Here is a 20,115-nt window from a genome sequence, read left to right on the forward strand (position 1 = left end):
GCTCACATGGACAACACAACCATATAATGGCTATGGTCGACTCAAAATAGAGAATTGAATATCAACTGTCTGGATATGAGAACAATATATCAAACTATTCAAGCAGTCATCAGTAGCGATTGCAACAGACAACATGGGTAGTATACGATACCTGCCTTAAGTTAAAGCATGCATTATCTGGGCAAGCTAACATGTCCTATCAGAGCTTTGAGAATACTACATCACAGATACTCAAGACCAAAGAAAACAGAGAAGATGCCTATTTATCTCAGAAAAGGACATCATGAAGGCTTCAGTGGCAGAATGGCTCAAGACGACCATAACGGACTGCTAGCGCCATGCTGAAATATACAGTCTAACATGGGAAGCTGCGGAGCTCACTCTATTAAGGCCCTGACAAGAATTCTTGCATCAAGGAACGCAGTACCCATCAAGCAAGTGGTAGTGAGCTGTCAATGGAAAACAAAAAGGTCGGGGCTAGGTGACCAGTGTGGTCCTGAAGGTTCCAGACATACCTCAGACCTCAAGGTAAGTTGGGCATATAAAACCTAGTCTGCTGAGTACATTCATGGTGGTACAGATAGTGACTTGTTGTTCACAAAATAATTACACGACACGGTTTGTTCTACATGTTTCGGGGAGAAGTGAAGAAGCCATTCAACACTCCAATGTCGGTACCATGTGCTTTCATTCAACACATTAACGTCTGTAGCAGCCTGAATATATTCAACACATCGATGTCTGCAACAAAATCAATGTATTCAACGAGCTAATGTCTGTAACAACATGAATATATTAAACATGTCAATGTTGTAACACGTACATGCATTCAACACGCCAATGTCTATACATTCCACACATTAATGGTCTGTAGCATGATGGTATGTCTGATTGTATACAATTTGTCAATGTCGGTAAGAATATGAATGTCTGTACAAACGTTTCACCTAGGACGTGTGAGCACCATGTGACACAAGAAGATCCATCAAGTCTCCTCGTCCCTGTGATGATGCTATGTTGGCTGCTGTTTTACGTTTCTTGTTCTTGGCGTTGACGTCCACAATAACTTTGGAGACGATATACTTCACCACCTCCATCTGTCCCATCAGACAGGCTAAGTGAAGGATGTTGTTACCTCTATTATCCACGAGTGACGCATCAGCTCCTTTATTTACGAGTAACTCTACTACTTCTTTATGTCCCTTTTCTGCTGCCAGCATCACCGGTGTTCGCTTCTTCAATCCTCTGCTGTTGATGTCCACTATGTCCTGTGAGAGCAAATACTTTACCACATCCACATGGCCTTTAAAACAGGCCAAGTGAAGGACGTTGCTACCAGCAGTATTATATGCTAGTGACAAATCAGCTCCTTGTTTTACGAGTAACTCTACTACTTCTTTCTGTCCGTTTCCTGCTGCCCTCATCACCGGTGTTCGCTTCCTCCATCCTCTGCTGTTGATGTTTACTGTGCCCTGTGAGAGCAAATACTTCACCACATCCACATGGCCATTAAAACAGGCCAAGTGAAGGACGTTGCTGCCAGCAGCATTATATGCTAGTGACAAATCAGCTCCTTTTTTTACGAGTATCTCTACCACCTCTTTGTGTCCGTTTCTTGCTGCCAGCATAACAGGTGTCTTCGTCTTCCGTCCTCTGCAGTTGATGTCAACTATGTCCTGTGAGAGGACATACTTCACAACCTCTATCTGTCCACATAAACAGGCCAAGTGAAGGATGTTCTCATGTCCTTTATCCACGAGTGACATGTCACCACCTTTATCCACAAGTAGCTTAACAATTTCTATATGTCCTTTCTCTGCAGCCAGCATCACCGGTGTTCTCCTGCAACTTCCTCTACCATTGATATCTACCATGTCATGTGAAAGGACATACTGCACAACCTCTACATCTCCTCCCCGACCGGCGGAGTGAAGGATGTTGTTACCGAATCTATCGACAATTGACACCTTAGCTCCTTTACTCACAAGTAACTCAACCACCTCTTTATGTCCATTGCCAGCTGCCCACATCACCGGTGTCCTACCAATCTTGTCTTTACAATTAATGTCCGTCCCTCCCTGGGACAAGATGACTTCCACCCTTGACAGGTCTCCCTCCTCGGAGGCACTATGGAGGTCGCAGGACGAAGGTACTGTAACACAAAGTTTTCCTCGATATACATCTTGGACATCATTTTGAGAGGAGGTTGCAAGACATCATATGATGGCGAGAAGGCAATGGTATTTATAATGACGTAAAAACGTCCTTATTTTCGTCATTATACGAAATAACCATGAAAATAAATATTGATTAATTGGTGTCCGCTTATAAACCCAGTGAAAAATATGATTGGACATTATTCCCATGGCAGCTTTGCTTAAATGCAGGGGATACTGATGTTGTGCGGTGTGGTGCAGCAAAACTATGTACAACTCTGGGGATCAGCTTTTTGATAACAGCACACGGGTTCATGTTTCATGTGGCGTGCGTAATGTTTACTGTTGAACCCAACTGAGGAAATCTTATTTGGCAGTTGAAGTAAGCAAGCAGATCGAGGAGTTGCAACGGTGACATGGGCTAATCAGCGATTGGGCTATATCAAAACATTTAGATCTCTCACTGGTGACGTGCCAACCAAACGGTGTAATGAAGGGGCCATTTCTTTATTCAGGGTGGTTAATACAGACAATTACGAATTACCAGACACAAATTGTCTTTAGTTTAAAGATATATATATTTTTTTGATAAAAAGCATATACAGACCGCTTCCGTGGTCTAGTGGTAGAACGTCTGCCCAGTGAGTGGAAGGGCCAGGGTTTGATCTCCGGTCGTGTCATACCAAAATACGTTAAATGATTGTACTTGTTGTTACCCTGTCTGGCGCTCGGCATTGAGGGGCTAAAACAAGGACTGTTCGGCATGGAGTCAGTACACTGTGTCTGAGTGGGGTATTTATTTTAAACTGAAGCATGGTATTTCAGTGAGCTGGCACTATAAATCGGCATCAGTATGGACTAGTACAAGCAGCCACATACACACACTTGTATGCACGTCACTATATAAGTGCAAAAATCTTGGACGCGATGTTAAACCCCATTTCACCTCACCACCTCATTATAGATATAATATGGTATTGTAATGTATCCGATTATCTGATTTATCCATAGCATAGAGGTGAGGTGAGGTGAAATGGAATTTAACGTCGCGTCCAAGATTATTGCACTTATAAAGCGACGTGCATGCACGTGTATGTGTGTGTGTGTGGCTGCTTGTACTAGTCCAGGCTGATGCCGATTTATAGTGCTAGCACACTGAGATACCATGCCGCACTTTAACATGAATACCCCACTCAGACACAGTATACTGACTCCGAGCCGAACAGTCCTTGTTTTAGCCCCTTAATGCCGAGTGCCAGACAGGGTAACAACAAGTACCATCTTTTAACGTTTTTTGGTATGACGCGGCTGGGGATCGAACCCCGGACCTTCTGCTCTCCAGGCGGAGGCTCTACCATTAGACCACAGAGACGTTCCATAGCATAGAGTGACGACCTGGTATAACCATTGTTTTATGATAAACAAATAACTCTCCCGGGAGTATCCATACTGCTTCTTCTTACAAATCCACATAGACGTACACCGAGGCCTAGTGGGTAGAGCGTCTCGCCAGGGAGTGGAAGGTCAGTTGTTGCATACCTGACTGCCTCATGCCATAAAAAGTGATGGCACTAGTTCACGGCATTAAGGGGATAAAACAAGGATTGGTTGGCGCGGAGTCTGTATAATTTGTTTGAGTGAGGTATCTAAGTGGGCTAGCATTATAAAAAAAAATAGTGTGGACTAGTACAGTCAGCCATAAACACAGGTGCATGCACGTCTGTATGCAAGTGCAACAATCTGGAACTGGTCTTTCAATTTCACTTCACCACCTTACCTTCCACCCATATAGAGGCCTTGCATTATTGTTTAGATTATGAACTTGTAACGTATTTCCAGTAGATAGTCGTCATGGGGTATTTGCTCTTACATTTGTACATATTAACTACAAATACAAGTGTCGCAAACTAAGGTCTGCCTTCTTCGGCTTTCTTACAACAAGGAAGAGGATGACAGTGGATGAACTGACAGTATCTGATCAGCGCAAACAATTGTCCTGTCACGTTCACAGACGTCACCATTTGCTCCCCCAAAGAGTCTGACAACTACCAGAACCTGACATGCAAATAGTCCGAAAAAGCAAGTAAGTCTATTATGGGTCAGAAAATCTAGGTATCTTCAGCCAAATAATGAACAAACGTTAGGTGTTCCTTTTGATTATACAATTTGTACATGTATACTTACAGAAAAAAAGTACTGTGCTTCATATAGAGTGATGTACATGTAATGTTGTTCAACACAAGAGCATAACATTTTGGCATTCGTCTGATCAATGGTTTATTATAACACATTTGTTGACAAAACCCAAACCTGGTTAGAGGAGACAGAATAAGACGCCCTAAAAGAGGGGTGGTGTAACATCTCAAATAACAGTGTCAATATCGGGTATGTCCACCATTTGTATTGATACAGGTAAGGCTGAGCCATAGCGTTGAAGACAATAGCTGATTGAAAACGGCGAGGGGATGTTTAGCCCAACGGAAGTAGTGTTACCGGCTGGTTCTGGTGCTGTCTTAGGTATCCTTCAATCTCATTCGAGACATGTTCTGTGAGGAAGAGGTCAGAATAAACAGCCTGCCATGGCAGTAAAGCAATGTTATGCTTTCTCTAAAAGTCTGTAACAACACGTTCAACGTTTTGGACGGGCATTATCTTGCTGCGACGTGACATTATGTCCCTCCATTCGCACAAAGGGGAGAACATGATCTGGAACCATATCGTCCTGGTAGCGATTAAATTGCCATTAACAATGATGAGTTCTCCCATTGCGGTTGATGCCTCACAATACCATCACACTTTTACCCTCAAACTGACTTTCTCCTGGACGCCTGTAGACCCTAGCACGACAATTAGAGCTGTCTAAATGAAACCTGCTTTCAACTGTGGACAGCATACTTCGCCATTCTTGTCTTCTGAACCTCAGATGCTGTATACATCGAACTAGACATGGAAGCAAAACTGGGCGAATTGCTTGACATCGGGCTGATGTTTTGCTCCCTCAACAGGTTGCCTACATTTCTCCTACTGATCGGTCTCAACCCAAGCATTTTCCGAGCTGTTGATGTGGCAGTTTGGTATTATGAGTATTGATGTTTACTTGTTTATCAGTTGTTTAGAGATAATATTGTGTTTTGAATTGTCCGGCAACTTAGTTTTTCGCCATTCCTGTTTGCAGCATTCCACAGTGCGCAGACGTTGGTTTCAGCAAGCCTAGGCATTGTACCGTTACAATCAGTATTTTAGTGAGCACCTGGTAGCTAAACAATTTATGTATGCTGATCACATTAAAAAACGGACTTGTTAGTGATGAAGAGACGAGGAAGTGATGAAGACATGAGGGTGTGATGAAGAGACGAGAGAGTGATGAAGAGACGGAGTGATGAAGAGACGAGGAAGTGATTAAGAGACGAGGGAGTGATGAAGAGAGGAGGGAGTGATGAAGAGACGAGGGAGTGATGAAGAGAGGAGGGAGTGATGAAGAGAAGAGAGAGTGATGAAGAGACGGAGTGATGAAGAGACGAGGAAGTGATTAAGAGACGAGGGAGTGATGAAGAGAGGAGGGATTGACGAAGAGACGAGGGAGTTATGTCAAATTGAAAGAAGCCATTATAAAATCTCTTTTTGAAGACTGCCATATATGATAGGATGCAACCAATGTATTGAGACTGCCAAATAAATCCATATGAAAATAAAATGTTCTTAATATGAACATCCGTCCGTGTGCTGTATCTATGTTATATATATCCCACGTCGCTATATAAGTGCAATAATCTTGGACGCGACGTTAAACCCAATTTCACCTCACTTATATATATCCTCATAACGATCTTCAGTTAAAACGACCTAAAATCAGTGGTCCCTTTAAGTTCATTATAACTGTAGTTTACTGTATGTTCGTTCTAATGGTGACTAGGAGTTTACTAATTGTGCAATAACTGTTATCTTACGATATCACTGTACAGTATTCGCAATTCATATGTTTGCTCTCGTAAGCCTTCTAATGTCGTTTTCCAGAAGTTAATACGTTTTTCTTGGTATAAATGATTTATATCTGATCCGAAAGGTGGTGAGGTGAGGTGAGGTGAAATTGGGTTTAACATCGCCTCCAAGATTATTCCACTTATATAGCGACGTGCATGCACGTGTGTGTGTGGCTGCTTGTACTATTCCGGACTGATGCCCATGTATAGTGCTCACTGAGATGCCGCAGTTTAACATGAATACACCACTCAGACACAGTATTCTGACTCCGAGCCATGCGGACACTCTACCTCTAGACCGCGGAGGCGAATGATAATAATTTACATTTTATTTGAAAGATAACATAAGGGTTGACTATAGACCATAGAACAAGCGTTATTATATATCAAAGATGACACAAATAGAATGTTGTTATGGACATCCATAAACAGAAATGTAAGAGAAACTTGTAACATTAACATTCGATAGCTTCCTGTATCAGGGTCATGTTGAGACTCTTGCCTCTCTATGACTACGTCTATGTCTCTGGTAGGTAGTTTTCCAAGCAATATAAGGATATTGTAACACAGACTGTACACAATACAGTTACTAATAGTGATGAAATGAATTATTTATTTAGGTGTGTGTTTTGTGGCGTATGAACAATACACATGGACGTTTTAAGAATAATTTGATGTTGGTATGATAAATCAATGTTTCGTCTGCCTGTCTGTTTAACGTCAAATGTGTAGTTTAATAGATTGTAAATTGTTCATTCTCTACTGATTAAAATACTTGATGTAAATAGTCATTATTGTGAGAGAAAATTTGGAATAAATACGTGATGATTAATTATAGTTAAAGCATCAAGAGGTGACTGTCCTACAATTGTCATAGCGATTTATTTACGACAACGATTCTGAATGAACATTTAATTCCAAAGGTCAATTAATTACCCTACAGCCATGACATCTATATACACTGAATCACTTAATTGCCGTTATTTATAAGATGCTAATCCCTATTGTATTGTACATCGATTATCTGCCATCCTGAACGAGATGCGCAAGTATGTCACTGATAAATAATACAATAATTAAGGTCAGAACAACTCGTTGTCAGAACACGCAGACAGTAAATCAGCTGGACACAAAGCTTGACATAAATCAGCTAAACATCAATCAGCAGGAAATTAATCAGCTTGACATAATTCAGTTGAACATTAATCAGCTGGACATAAATCAGCTGGACATAAATCAGCCAGACAAAAATAAGCCGGACATAAATCAGCTGGACATAAATACGCTGGACATAAATCAGCTGCACATAAACAGCGGAACATCAATCATCAGGACATAAATCAGCCGGACATAAATCAGCCGGACATAAACCAGCCGGACATAAATCAGCAGGACATAAATCAGCTGGACATAAATCAGCTGGACATAAATCAGCTGGACATAAATCAGCTGCACATAAATCAGCCGGACATAAACCAGCCGGACATAAATCAGCCGGACATAAATCAGCTGGACATAAATCAGCTGGACATAAATCAGCTGGACATAAATAAGCTGGACATAAATAAGCTGGACATAAATCAGCTGAACATAAATTAGCTGGACATACCTCAGCCGGACATAAATCAGCCGGACATAAATCAGCCGGACATAAATCAGCCGGACATAAATCAGCTGGACATAAATCAGCTGGACATAAATCAGCTGGACATAAATCAGCTGGACATAAATCAGCTGGACATAAATCAGCTGAACATAAATCAGCCGGACATCAATCAGCTGGACATAAATCAGCTGGACATAAATCAGCTGAACATAAATCAGCCGGACATCAATCAGCCGGACATAAATCAGCCGGACATAAATCAGCTGCACATAAATCAGCTGGACATAAATCAGCTGGACATAAATCAGCTGGACATCGATCAGTACATATATCATAATTACTGTTTATTGTAAATAGGGTTTTGGATGGTCAAGGGTTGTAACCCCAACTCTTGCTCTAGTGAATAAATTGACAGAGACACAAACCTTCCAGACAGACGTTTTCACATCCAACCATCACAGATCGGGAAGTCAGATTGCAGACCTCGTATCCACAGGGATTAGTCTGGACCTTGAGAAAGCAATGAAAAGTATAAAGTGTCGATCTCTGACTTCTTTCACTATGAATTTAAGGCGTCGATATATAACTGTTTATGGAAGGTGTAACATGGCCGTTATATCGTGATGTATAACTGTTTATGGAAGGTGTAACATGGCCCTTGTATCGTGATATATAACTGTTTATTGAAGGTGTAACATGGACGTTATATCGTGATATATATTACTGTTTATGGAAGGTGTAACGTGGACCTTATATCGTGATATATAACTGTTTACTGAAGGTGTAACATGGCCCTTATATCGTGATGTATCATACGGACTCTGTGGTCAAGAAGATAGATTGAATACAAGGTCGTTCGTTTGATCCCCGACCGCATCATACCAAAAGACGATAAAAGGTGGTAAAACAAGAACTAGACACGCACGCACGCATGCACACTTTATGCGATATAGAAGGTCATTGATGAATGACGACACGCGACTTCTTGTGTCATAACTGCTGTGTACCAAAAGTTGCTGTTCCATTGTATTGAGTTGAGGGATATTATCTCACAAAGGGACAAACTCTGTCCAGCCCAGCAAAAATTATGGTAACACAACATTTGCAGAAGACCTCCGCTGTTCTGTTCAACTGCCGTCATCGAAAGATCTCGGACTTTTCAAATTATAATTACCAATAGCACTGAGGTTAAGTGAAATGGGGTTTAACTTTGCGTTCAAGATTATTGCACATAAATAGACATGTGCATGCACGCGTTTGAGTGTGGCTGCTTGTACTTGTCCTGACTAATGCTGATTTGATAGTGCTTTCCCACTGAGATACCATACCCAGGTTAACGTGAATACCCCACTGAGATACCATACCAAGGTTAACGTGAATACCCCACTGAGATACCATACCAAGGTTAACGTGAATACCCCACTGAGATACCATACCCAGGTTAACGTGAATACCCCACTCAGATACCATACCCAGAATAACGTGAATACCCCACTGAGATACCATACCAAGGTTAACGTGAATACCCCACTCAGATACCATACCAAGGTTAACGTGAATACCCCACTCAGATACCATACCAAGGTTAACGTGAATACCCCACTCAGATACCATACCCAGGTTAACGTGAATACCCCACTGAGATACCATACCAAGGTTAACGTGAATACCCCACTGAGATACCATACCCAGGTTAACGTGAATACCCCACTGAGATACCATACCAAGGTTAACGTGAATACCCCACTCAGATACCATACCCAGGTTAACGTGAATACCCCACTGAGATACCATACCCAGGTTAACGTGAATACCCCACTGAGATACCATACCAAGGTTAACGTGAATACCCCACTCAGATACCATACCAAGGTTAACGTGAATACCCCACTCAGATACCATACCAAGGTTAACGTGAATACCCCACGGAGATACCATACCAAGGTTAACGTGAATACCCCACTCAGATACCATACCAAGGTTAACGTGAATACCCCACTCAGATACCATACCAAGGTTAACGTGAATACCCCACTGAGATACCATACCAAGGTTAACGTGAATACCCCACTGAGATACCATACCCAGGTTAACGTGAATACCCCACTCAGATACCATACCCAGGTTAACGTGAATACCCCACTGAGATACCATACCAAGGTTAACGTGAATACCCCACTGAGATACCATACCAAGGTTAACGTGAATACCCCACTGAGATACCATACCAAGGTTAACGTGAATACCCCACTGAGATACCATAACAAGGTTAACGTGAATACCCCACTGAGATACCATACCCAGGTTAACGTGAATACCCCACTGAGATACCATACCAAGGTTAACGTGAATACCCCACTGAGATACCATACCAAGGTTAACGTGAATACCCCACTGAGTTACCATACCACGGTAAACGTGAATACCCCACTCAGATACCATACCAAGGTTAACGTGAATACCCCACTCAGATACCATACCAAGGTTAACGTGAATACCCCACTGAGATACCATACCAAGGTTAACGTGAATACCCCACTCAGATACCATACCCAGGTTAACGTGAATACCCCACTGAGATACCATAGCCAGGTTAACGTGAATACCCCACTGAGATACCATACCAAGGTTAACGCGAATACCCCACTGAGATACCATACCAAGGTTAACGTGAATACCCCACTGAGATACCATACCCAGGTTAACGTGAATACCCCACTGAGATACCATACCCAGGTTAACGTGAATACCCCACTGAGATACCATACCAAGGTTAACGTGAATACCCCACTGAGATACCATACCACGGTTAACGTGAATACCCCACTCAGACACAGTATTAATGATTCCGAGCCAAGTAGTCCTTGTGTGAGAGTAGGGTGGTGAGGGAAGGGTTGTGAGGGACGGGCTGTGAAGGAAGGGCTGTGAGGGAAGGGTTGTGAGGGAAGGGTTGTGAAGGAAGTGTTGTTAGGGAAGGGTTGTGAGGGATGTGTTGTGAGGGACTGGGTGAGAGAAGGGGTGTGAAGGACAGGGTGAGGGAAGGGGTGTGAGGGAAGGGTGTGAAGGACTGGGTGAGAGACGGGGTGTGAAGGACGGGGTGAGGGAAGGGATGTGAAGGAAGGGTTGTGAAGGACGGGGTGAGGGAAGGGATGTGAAGGACGGGGTGAGGGAAGGGGTGTGAATGACTGGGTGAGAGACGGGGTGTGAAGGACGGGGTGAGGGAAGGGTTGTGTAGGACGGGTTGTGAGGGAAGGGTTGTGAAGGACTGGGTGAGAGACGGGGTGTGAAGGACGGGGTGAGGGAAGGGTTGTGAAGGACGGGTTGTGAGGGAAGGGTTGTGAAGGACGGGTTGTGAGGGAAGGGTTGTGAGGGAAGGGGTGTGAATGACGGGGTGAGGGAAGGGTTGTGAAGGAAGGGTTGTGAAGGACTGGGTGAGAGACGGGGTGTGAAGGACGGGGTGAGGGAAGGGTTGTGAAGGACGGGGTGAGGGAAGGGTTGTGAAGGACGGGGTGACGGAAGGGTTGTGAAGGACGGGGTGAGGGAAGGGGTGTGAAGGACGGGGTAAGGGAAGGGATGTGAAGGACGGGTTGTGAGGGAAGAGTTGTGAAGGACGGGTTGTGGGGGAAGGGGTGTGAATGACGGGGTGAGGGAAGGGGTGTGAATGACGGGGTGAGGGAAGGGGTGTGAATGACGGGTTGTGGGGGAAGGGGTGTGAATGACGGGGTGAGGGAAGGGGTGTGAATGACGGGTTGTGGGGGAAGGGTTGTGAAGGACGGGGTGAGGGAAGGGTTGTGAAGGACGGGGTGAGGGAAGGGTTGTGAAGGACGGGTTGTGGGGGAAGGGGTGTGAATGACGGGGTGAGGGAAGAGTTGTGAAGGACGGGTTGTGGGGGAAGGGGTGTGAATGACGGGGTGAGGGAAGGGGTGTGAATGACGGGGTGAGGGAAGGGGTGTGAATGACGGGTTGTGGGGGAAGGGGTGTGAATGACGGGGTGAGGGAAGGGGTGTGAATGACGGGTTGTGGGGGAAGGGTTGTGAAGGACAGGGTGAGGGAAGGGTTGTGAAGGACGGGGTGAGGGAAGGGGTGTGAAGGACGGGGTAAGGGAAGGGATGTGAAGGACTGGGTGAGGGAAGGGTTGTGAAGGACGGGTTGTGAGGGAAGGGGTGTGAATCACGGGTTGTGAGGGAAGGGTTGTAAAGGACGGGTTGTGAAGAACGGGTTGTGAAGGACGGGTTGTGAAGGACGGGTTGGGAAGGACAGTGTGAGGTACGGGGTGTGAATCACGGGTTTGCGAGGGAAGAGTTGTGAAGGACGGGGTGAGGGAAGGGACGTGAATGACGGGTTTTGAGGGAAGGGTTGTGAAGGACGGGTTGTGAAGGACGGGGTGAGAGAAGGGGTGTGAAGGACGGGGTGAGGGAAGGGGTGTGAAGGACGGGTTGTGAGGGAAGGGGTGTGAAGGACGGGTTGTGAGGGAAGGGGTGTGAAGGACGGGGTGAGTGAAGGGTGTGAAGGACGGGTTCTGAGGGAAGGGATGTGAGGGACGGGTTGTGAGGGAAGGGTGTGAAGGACTGGTTGTGAGGGAAGGGTTGTGAGGGGCGGGTTGTGAGGGACGGGGTGAGGGAAGGGTTGTGAAGGACGGAGTGAGGGAAGGGTTTTAAGAAATCATTATTCTACTAAATAATCAATTTTTTGTATGTTTTGATTTCTTCCAAAAGTACTTTATTCAATACAATTGAAATCAGTGACATGACATGAGGTTCCTTTGATGCTTGGTACGATCAGCACGCGACCCACATACACACACATCCATTTGACATAAATACAACTTACATGGGGATGACTCTTTGGACGGCCACTGGGTACGCCCGTCTTCTCCTTGGATTCATCAATTGATTGACGACAGGACGCGAAAACGAAGGAATCTTGGATGCATTCAAGTTGGCACAACTTGAAGTCAATATTTCTAAAAGTGACAGATCTGATCTTCAATTTCCCTGTCATCTGAAGTTCACATTGACCATTTGTTCTGTATGTTGAAAGTACCAACATGAAGTAAATAGCCAGCTGCAGACTGCTGCTTAAACACCGTGGCATCGTCTTGACGTGTTCACAGAGCACAGTTTCAACAAACTGGTTAGACGAGTACCAGAGACTGTAACACAACCAGGTTGAATGACTCCTGCCTTTAAGCAGGACTGTTGCACATGACGACGATGACTCAAAATATAGCCTGCGTGTCGATTTGCTGATATGGGTCATTTATAAATACATGTTGTTGTACTACATACAGGTCCACAGCTAGGTAAGTGAGGGATTTCCTTTCAATCATCTACACCATCAACCTACAATTCCATCCCCTGCGCCACCATCAACCCAACAGCCCTATCACCTACACCACCATCAACCCAACAGTCTCATCACCTTCACCACAATCAACACAACAGTCTCATCACCTCACAACAATCAACACAACAGTCCCATCACCTACACCACCATCAACGCAACAGTCTCATCACCTCACAACAATCAACACAACAGTCCCATCACCTAAACCACCATCAACCCAACAGTCTCATCACCTCACAACAATCAACACAACAGTCCCCACCACCTACACCTCCATCTGCCCAACAGTCACATCATCTCATAACAATCAACACAACATTCCCATCACCTACACCACCATCAACACAACAGTCCCATCACCTACACCTCCATCAACCCAACAGTCACATCACCTCACAACAATCAACACAACAGTCCCATCACCGACATCTCCATCTGCCCAACAGTCACATCACCTCACAACAATCAACACAACAGTCACATCACCTATACCACAATTAACCAAAAGGTCCCATCACATACACGACCATCAACCCAACAGTCCCATCACCTTCACCACAATCAGCCAAACAGTCACATCACCTACACCACAATTAACCAAAAGGTCCCATCACATACACCACCATCAACCCAACAGTCCCATCACCTACACCACCTTCAACCAAACACTCACATCAACTCACAACAATCAACACAACAGTCCCATCACCTACACCACCATCAACCAAACAGTCACATCACCTCACAACAATCAACACAACAGTCCCATCACCTACACCTCCATCTGCCCAACAGTCTCATCACCTACACCACCATCAGCCCAACAGTCCCATCACCTTCACCACAATCAGCCAAACAGTCACATCACCTACACCACAATTAACCAAAAGGTCCCATCACATACACCACCATCAACCCAACAGTCCCATCACCTTCACGACAATATGCAAAACAGTCACATCACCTACACCACAATTAACCAAAAGGTCCCATCACATACACCACCATCAACCCAACAGTCCCATCACCTACACCACAATCAACCAAACACTCATATCACCTCACAACAATCAACACAACAGTCCCATCACCTTCACCACAATCAGCCAAACAGTCCCATCACCTACACCACAATTAACCAAAAGGTCCCATCACATACACCACCATCAACCCAACAGTCCCATCACCTTCACCACAATCAGCCAAACAGTCCCATCACCTTCACCACAATCAGCCAAACAGTCACATCACCTACACCACAATTAACCAAAAGGTCCCATCACATACACCACCATCAACCCAACAGTCCCATCACCTACACCACCATTACCCAAACACTCACATCACCTCACAACAATCAACACAACAGTCCCATCACCTTCACCACAATCAGCCAAACAGTCCCATCAACTTCACCAGAATCAGCCAAACACTCACATCACCTACACCACAATTAACCAAAAGGTCCCATCACATACACCACCATCAACCCAACAGTAACATCACCTACACCACCATCAACCAAACACTCACATCACCTCACAACTATGAGCCAAAAGGTCCCAACACATACACCACCATCAACACAACAGTCCCATCACCTACACCACCATCAACCAAACACTCACATCACCTCACAAAAATCAACACAACAGTCCCATCACCTACACCACCATCAACCAAAAAGTCACATCATCTGCACCACCATCAACCCAACAGTCCCATCACCTACACCACCATCAACACAACAGTCCAATCACCTACACCACCATCAACTAAAAGGTCCCATCACATACATCACCATCAACACAACAGTCCCATCACCTACACCCCCATCAACCCAACAGTCCCATCACCTATACCACCATCAGCCAAAAGGTCCCATCACATACACCACATCGACCCAACAGTCCCATCACCTACACCACTATCAACCCAACAGTCCAATCACCTACACCACTATCAACACAACAGTCCCATCACCTACACCACCATCAACACAACAGTCCCATCACCTACACCACCATCAACACAACAGTCCCATCACCTACACCACCATCAACCAAAAGGTCCCATCACATAAACAAACCATCAACCCAACAGTCCCATCACCTACACCACCATCAACCAAACAGTCACATCACCTACACCACCATCAACACAACAGTCACATCACCTACACCACAATCAACCAAAAGGTCCCATCACATACACAAACCATCAACCCAACAGTCACATCACCTACACCACCATCAAACAAACAGTCACATCACCTACACCACCATCAACACAACAGTCCCAATGACCTACACCACCATCAACCAAAAGGTCCCATCACATACACCACCATCAACCCAACAGTCCCATCACCTACAACACTATCAACACAACAGTCCCATCACATACACCACCATCAACAAAACAGTCCCATGACCTACACCACCATCAACCAAACAGTCACATCACGTACACCACCAACAACACAACAGTCCCATCACCTACACCACCATCAACCCAACAGTCCCATCACCCATACCACCATCAACCGAAAGGTCCTATCACATACACAAACCATCAACCCAACAGTCCCATCACCTACACCACCATCAAACAAACAGTCACATCACCTACACCACCATCAACCAAACAGTCCCATCACCTACACCACCATCAACACAACAGTCCCATCACCTACACCACCATCAACACAACAGTCCCATCACCTTCACCACCATCAACCAAACAGTCCCATCACCTACACCACCATCAACACAACAGTCCCATCACCTACACCACCATCAACACAACAGTCCCATCACCTCCACCACCATCAACACAACAGTCCCATCACCTTCACCACCATCAACACAACAGTCCCATCACCTACACCACCTTCAACCAAAAGGTCCCATCACACACACCACCATCAACACAACAGTCCCATCACCTACACCACCATCAACCCAACAGTCCCATCACCTACACCACTATCAACACAACAGTCCCATCACCTACACCACCATCAACACAACAGTCACATCACCCACACCACCATCAACAGAACAGTCCCATCACCTACACCACCATCAACAAAACAGTCACATCACCTGCACCACCATCAACCAAAAGGTCCCATCACATAACCACCATCAAACCAACAGTCCAATCACCTACACCACCATCAACCAAAAGGTCCCATCACATACACCACCATCAACCAAACAGTCACATCACCTGCACCACCATCAACCAAAAGGTCCCATCACATAAACCACAATCAACACGACAGTCTCATCACCTCACAACAATCAACACAACAGTCCCATCACCTACACCACCATCAACCCAACAGTCTCATCACCTCCACCTCACAACAATCAACACAACAGTCCCATCACCTACACCACCATCAACACAACAGTCCCATCACCTACACCACCATCAACACAACAGTCCCATGACCTACACCACCATCAACGAAACAGTCCCATCACCTACACCACCATCAACACAACAGTCCCATCACCTACACCACAAACAACCAAAAGGTCCCATCACATACACCACCATCAACCCAACAGTCCCATCACCTACACCACTATCAACACAACAGTCCCATCACATACACCACCATCAACAAAACAGTCCCATGACCTACACCACCATCAACCAAACAGTCACATCACGTACACCACCAACAACACAACAGTCCCATCACCTACACCACCATCAACCCAACAGTCCCATCACCTATACCACCATCAACCGAAAGGTCCTATCACATACACAAACCATCAACCCAACAGTCCCATCACCTACACCACCATCAAACAAACAGTCACATCACCTACACCACCATCAACCAAACAGTCCCATCACCTTCACCACCATCAATACAACAGTCCCATCACCTACACCACCATTAACACAACAGTCCCATCACCTTCACCACCATCAACCAAACAGTCCCATCACCTACACCACCATCAACACAACAGTCCCATCACCTACACCACCATCAACACAACAGTCCCATCACCTCCACCACCATCAACACAACAGTCCCATCACCTTCACCACCATCAACACAACAGTCCCATCACCTACACCACCTTCAACCAAAAGGTCCCATCACACACACCACCATCAACACAACAGTCCCATCACCTACACCACAATCAACCCAACAGTCCCATCACCTACACCACTATCAACACAACAGTCCCATCACCTACACCACCATCAACACAACAGTCACATCACCCACACCACCATCAACAGAACAGTCCCATCACCTACACCACCATCAACAAAACAGTCACATCACCTGCACCACCATCAACCAAAAGGTCCCATCACATAACCACCATCAAACCAACAGTCCAATCACCTACACCACCATCAACCAAAAGGTCCCATCACATACACCACCATCAACCAAACAGTCACATCACCTGCACCACCATCAACCAAAAGGTCCCATCACATAAACCACAATCAACACGACAGTCTCATCACCTCACAACAATCAACACAACAGTCCCATCACCTACACCACCATCAACCCAACAGTCTCATCACCTCCACCTCACAACAATCAACACAACAGTCCCACCACCTACACCACCATCAACACAACAGTCCCATCACCTACACCACCATCAACACAACAGTCCCATGACCTACACCACCATCAACCAAACAGTCCCATCACCTACACCACCATCAACACAACAGTCCCATCACCTACACCACAAACAACCAAAAGGTCCCATCACATACACCACCATCAACCAAACAGTCACATCACCTGCACCACCATCAACCAAAAGGTCCCATCACATAAACCACAATCAACACGACAGTCTCATCACCTCACAACAATCAACACAACAGTCCCATCACCTACACCACCATCAACCCAACAGTCTCATCACCTCTACCTCACAACAATCAACACAACAGTCCCATCACCTACACCACCATTAACACAACAGTCCCATGACCTACACCACCATCAACCAAACAGTCCCATCACCTACACCACCATCAACACAACAGTCCCATCACCTACACCACCAACAACCAAAAGGTCCCATCACATACACCACCATCAACCAAACAGTCACATCACCTGCACCACCATCAACCAAAAGGTCCCATCACATACACCACAATCAACACAACAGTCTCATCACCTGACAACAATCAACACAACAGTCCCATCATCTACACCACCATCAACCCAACAGTCTCATCACCTCCACCTCACAACAATCATCACAACAGTCCCATCACCTACACCTCCATCTGCCCAACCTTACCATCACCTACACCACCATCAGCCAAACAGTCCCCTCACCTACACCTCCATCTGCCCAACAGTCTCATCACCTACACCACCATCAGCCCAACAGTCCCATCACCTTCACCACAATCAGCCAAACAGTCACATCACCTACACCACAATTAACCAAAAGGTCCCATCACATACACCACCATCAACCCAACAGTCCCATCACCTTCACCACAATCAGCCAAACAGTCACATCACCTACACCACAATTAACCAAAAGGTCCCATCACATACACCACCATCAACACAACAGTCCCATCACCTACACCACCATCAACCAAACACTCACATCACCTCACAACAATCAACACAACAGTCCCATCACCTTCACCACAATCAGCCAAACAGTCCCATCACCTACACCACAATTAACCAAAAGGTCCCATCACATACACCACCATCAACCCAACAGTCCCATCACCTACACCACAATCAGCCGAACAATCCCATCACCTTCACCACAATCAGCCAAACAGTCACATCACCTACACCACAATGAACTCAAAAGTGCCATCACATACACCACCATCAACCCAACAGTCCCATCACATACACCACCATCAACCAAACAGTCACATCACCTGCACCACCATTAACCAAAAGGTCCCATCACATACACCACCATCAACCCAACAGTCCCATAACCTACACCACAATCAGCCCAACAGTCCCATCACCTTCACCACAATCAGCCAAACAGTCACATCACCTACACCACAATCAACTCAAAAGTGCCATCACATACACCACCATGAACACAACAGTCACATAACCTACACCACAATCAGCCCAAAGGTCCCATCACTTTCACCACAATCAACCCATCAGTCACATCACCTACACCACAATCAACCCAAAAGTCCCATCACATACACCACCATCAACCCAACAGTCCCATCTCCTACACCGCCATCAGCCCAACAGTACCATCACCTGCACCACCATCAGCCCAACAGTCCCATCTCCTACACCACCATCAGCTCAACAGTCCCATCACCTACACCACCATCAGCCCAACAGTCCCATCACCTACACCACCATCAGCCCAACAGTACCATCACCTACACCACCATCAGCCCAACAGTCCCATCACCTACACCGCCATCAGCCCAACAGTACCATTACATACACCACCATCAGCCCAACAGTACCATCACCTACACCACCATCAGCCCAACAGTCCCATCTCCTACACCACCATCAGCCCAACAGTCCCATCACCTACATCACAATCAACCCAACAGACCCACCACCTACATCACCATCAACCCAACAGTCCCATCACATACACCACCATCAACCCAACAGTCCCATCTCCTACACCGCCATCAGTCCAACAGTACCATCACCTACACCACCATCAGCCCAACAGTCCCATCACCTACACCACCATAAACCCAACAGTCTCATCACCTACATCACCATCAGCCCAACAGTCCCATCACCTACACCACGATCAGCCCAACAGTTCCATCTCCTACACCACCATCAGCCCAACAGTCCCATCACCTACACACACATCAACCTAACAGTACCATCACCTACGTCACCATCAGCCAAACAGTCCTATCTCCTACACCACCATCAACCTAACAGTCTCATCACCTACACCACCATCAACCCAACAGTCCCATCACCTACACCATCATCAGCCCAACAGTCCCATTACCT

General features: G+C 45.7%; 1 protein-coding gene across 1 annotated transcript; it reads right to left on the reverse strand.

Moving 5' to 3' along the window:
• Nucleotides 1–775: 775 nt before the first annotated feature.
• On the reverse strand, nucleotides 776–12,914 carry LOC124126707 (ankyrin repeat domain-containing protein 50-like). The gene is made up of 3 exons (XM_048401895.1): nucleotides 12,573–12,914; nucleotides 8,168–8,252; nucleotides 776–2,152 (listed from the first exon to the last, which is right to left on the reverse strand). Exons 1-3 carry the CDS (start codon nucleotides 12,834–12,836, stop codon nucleotides 948–950), a joined length of 1,554 nt encoding a protein of 517 aa, XP_048257852.1. The 5' UTR covers nucleotides 12,837–12,914; the 3' UTR covers nucleotides 776–947.
• Nucleotides 12,915–20,115: the final 7,201 nt, after the last annotated feature.

The sequence above is a fragment of the Haliotis rufescens genome, unplaced genomic scaffold, assembly GCF_023055435.1.
Source record: "Haliotis rufescens isolate VD_foot unplaced genomic scaffold, xgHalRufe1.0.p SCAF_24, whole genome shotgun sequence".
Classification (NCBI taxonomy): Eukaryota; Metazoa; Mollusca; class Gastropoda; order Lepetellida; family Haliotidae; genus Haliotis; species Haliotis rufescens.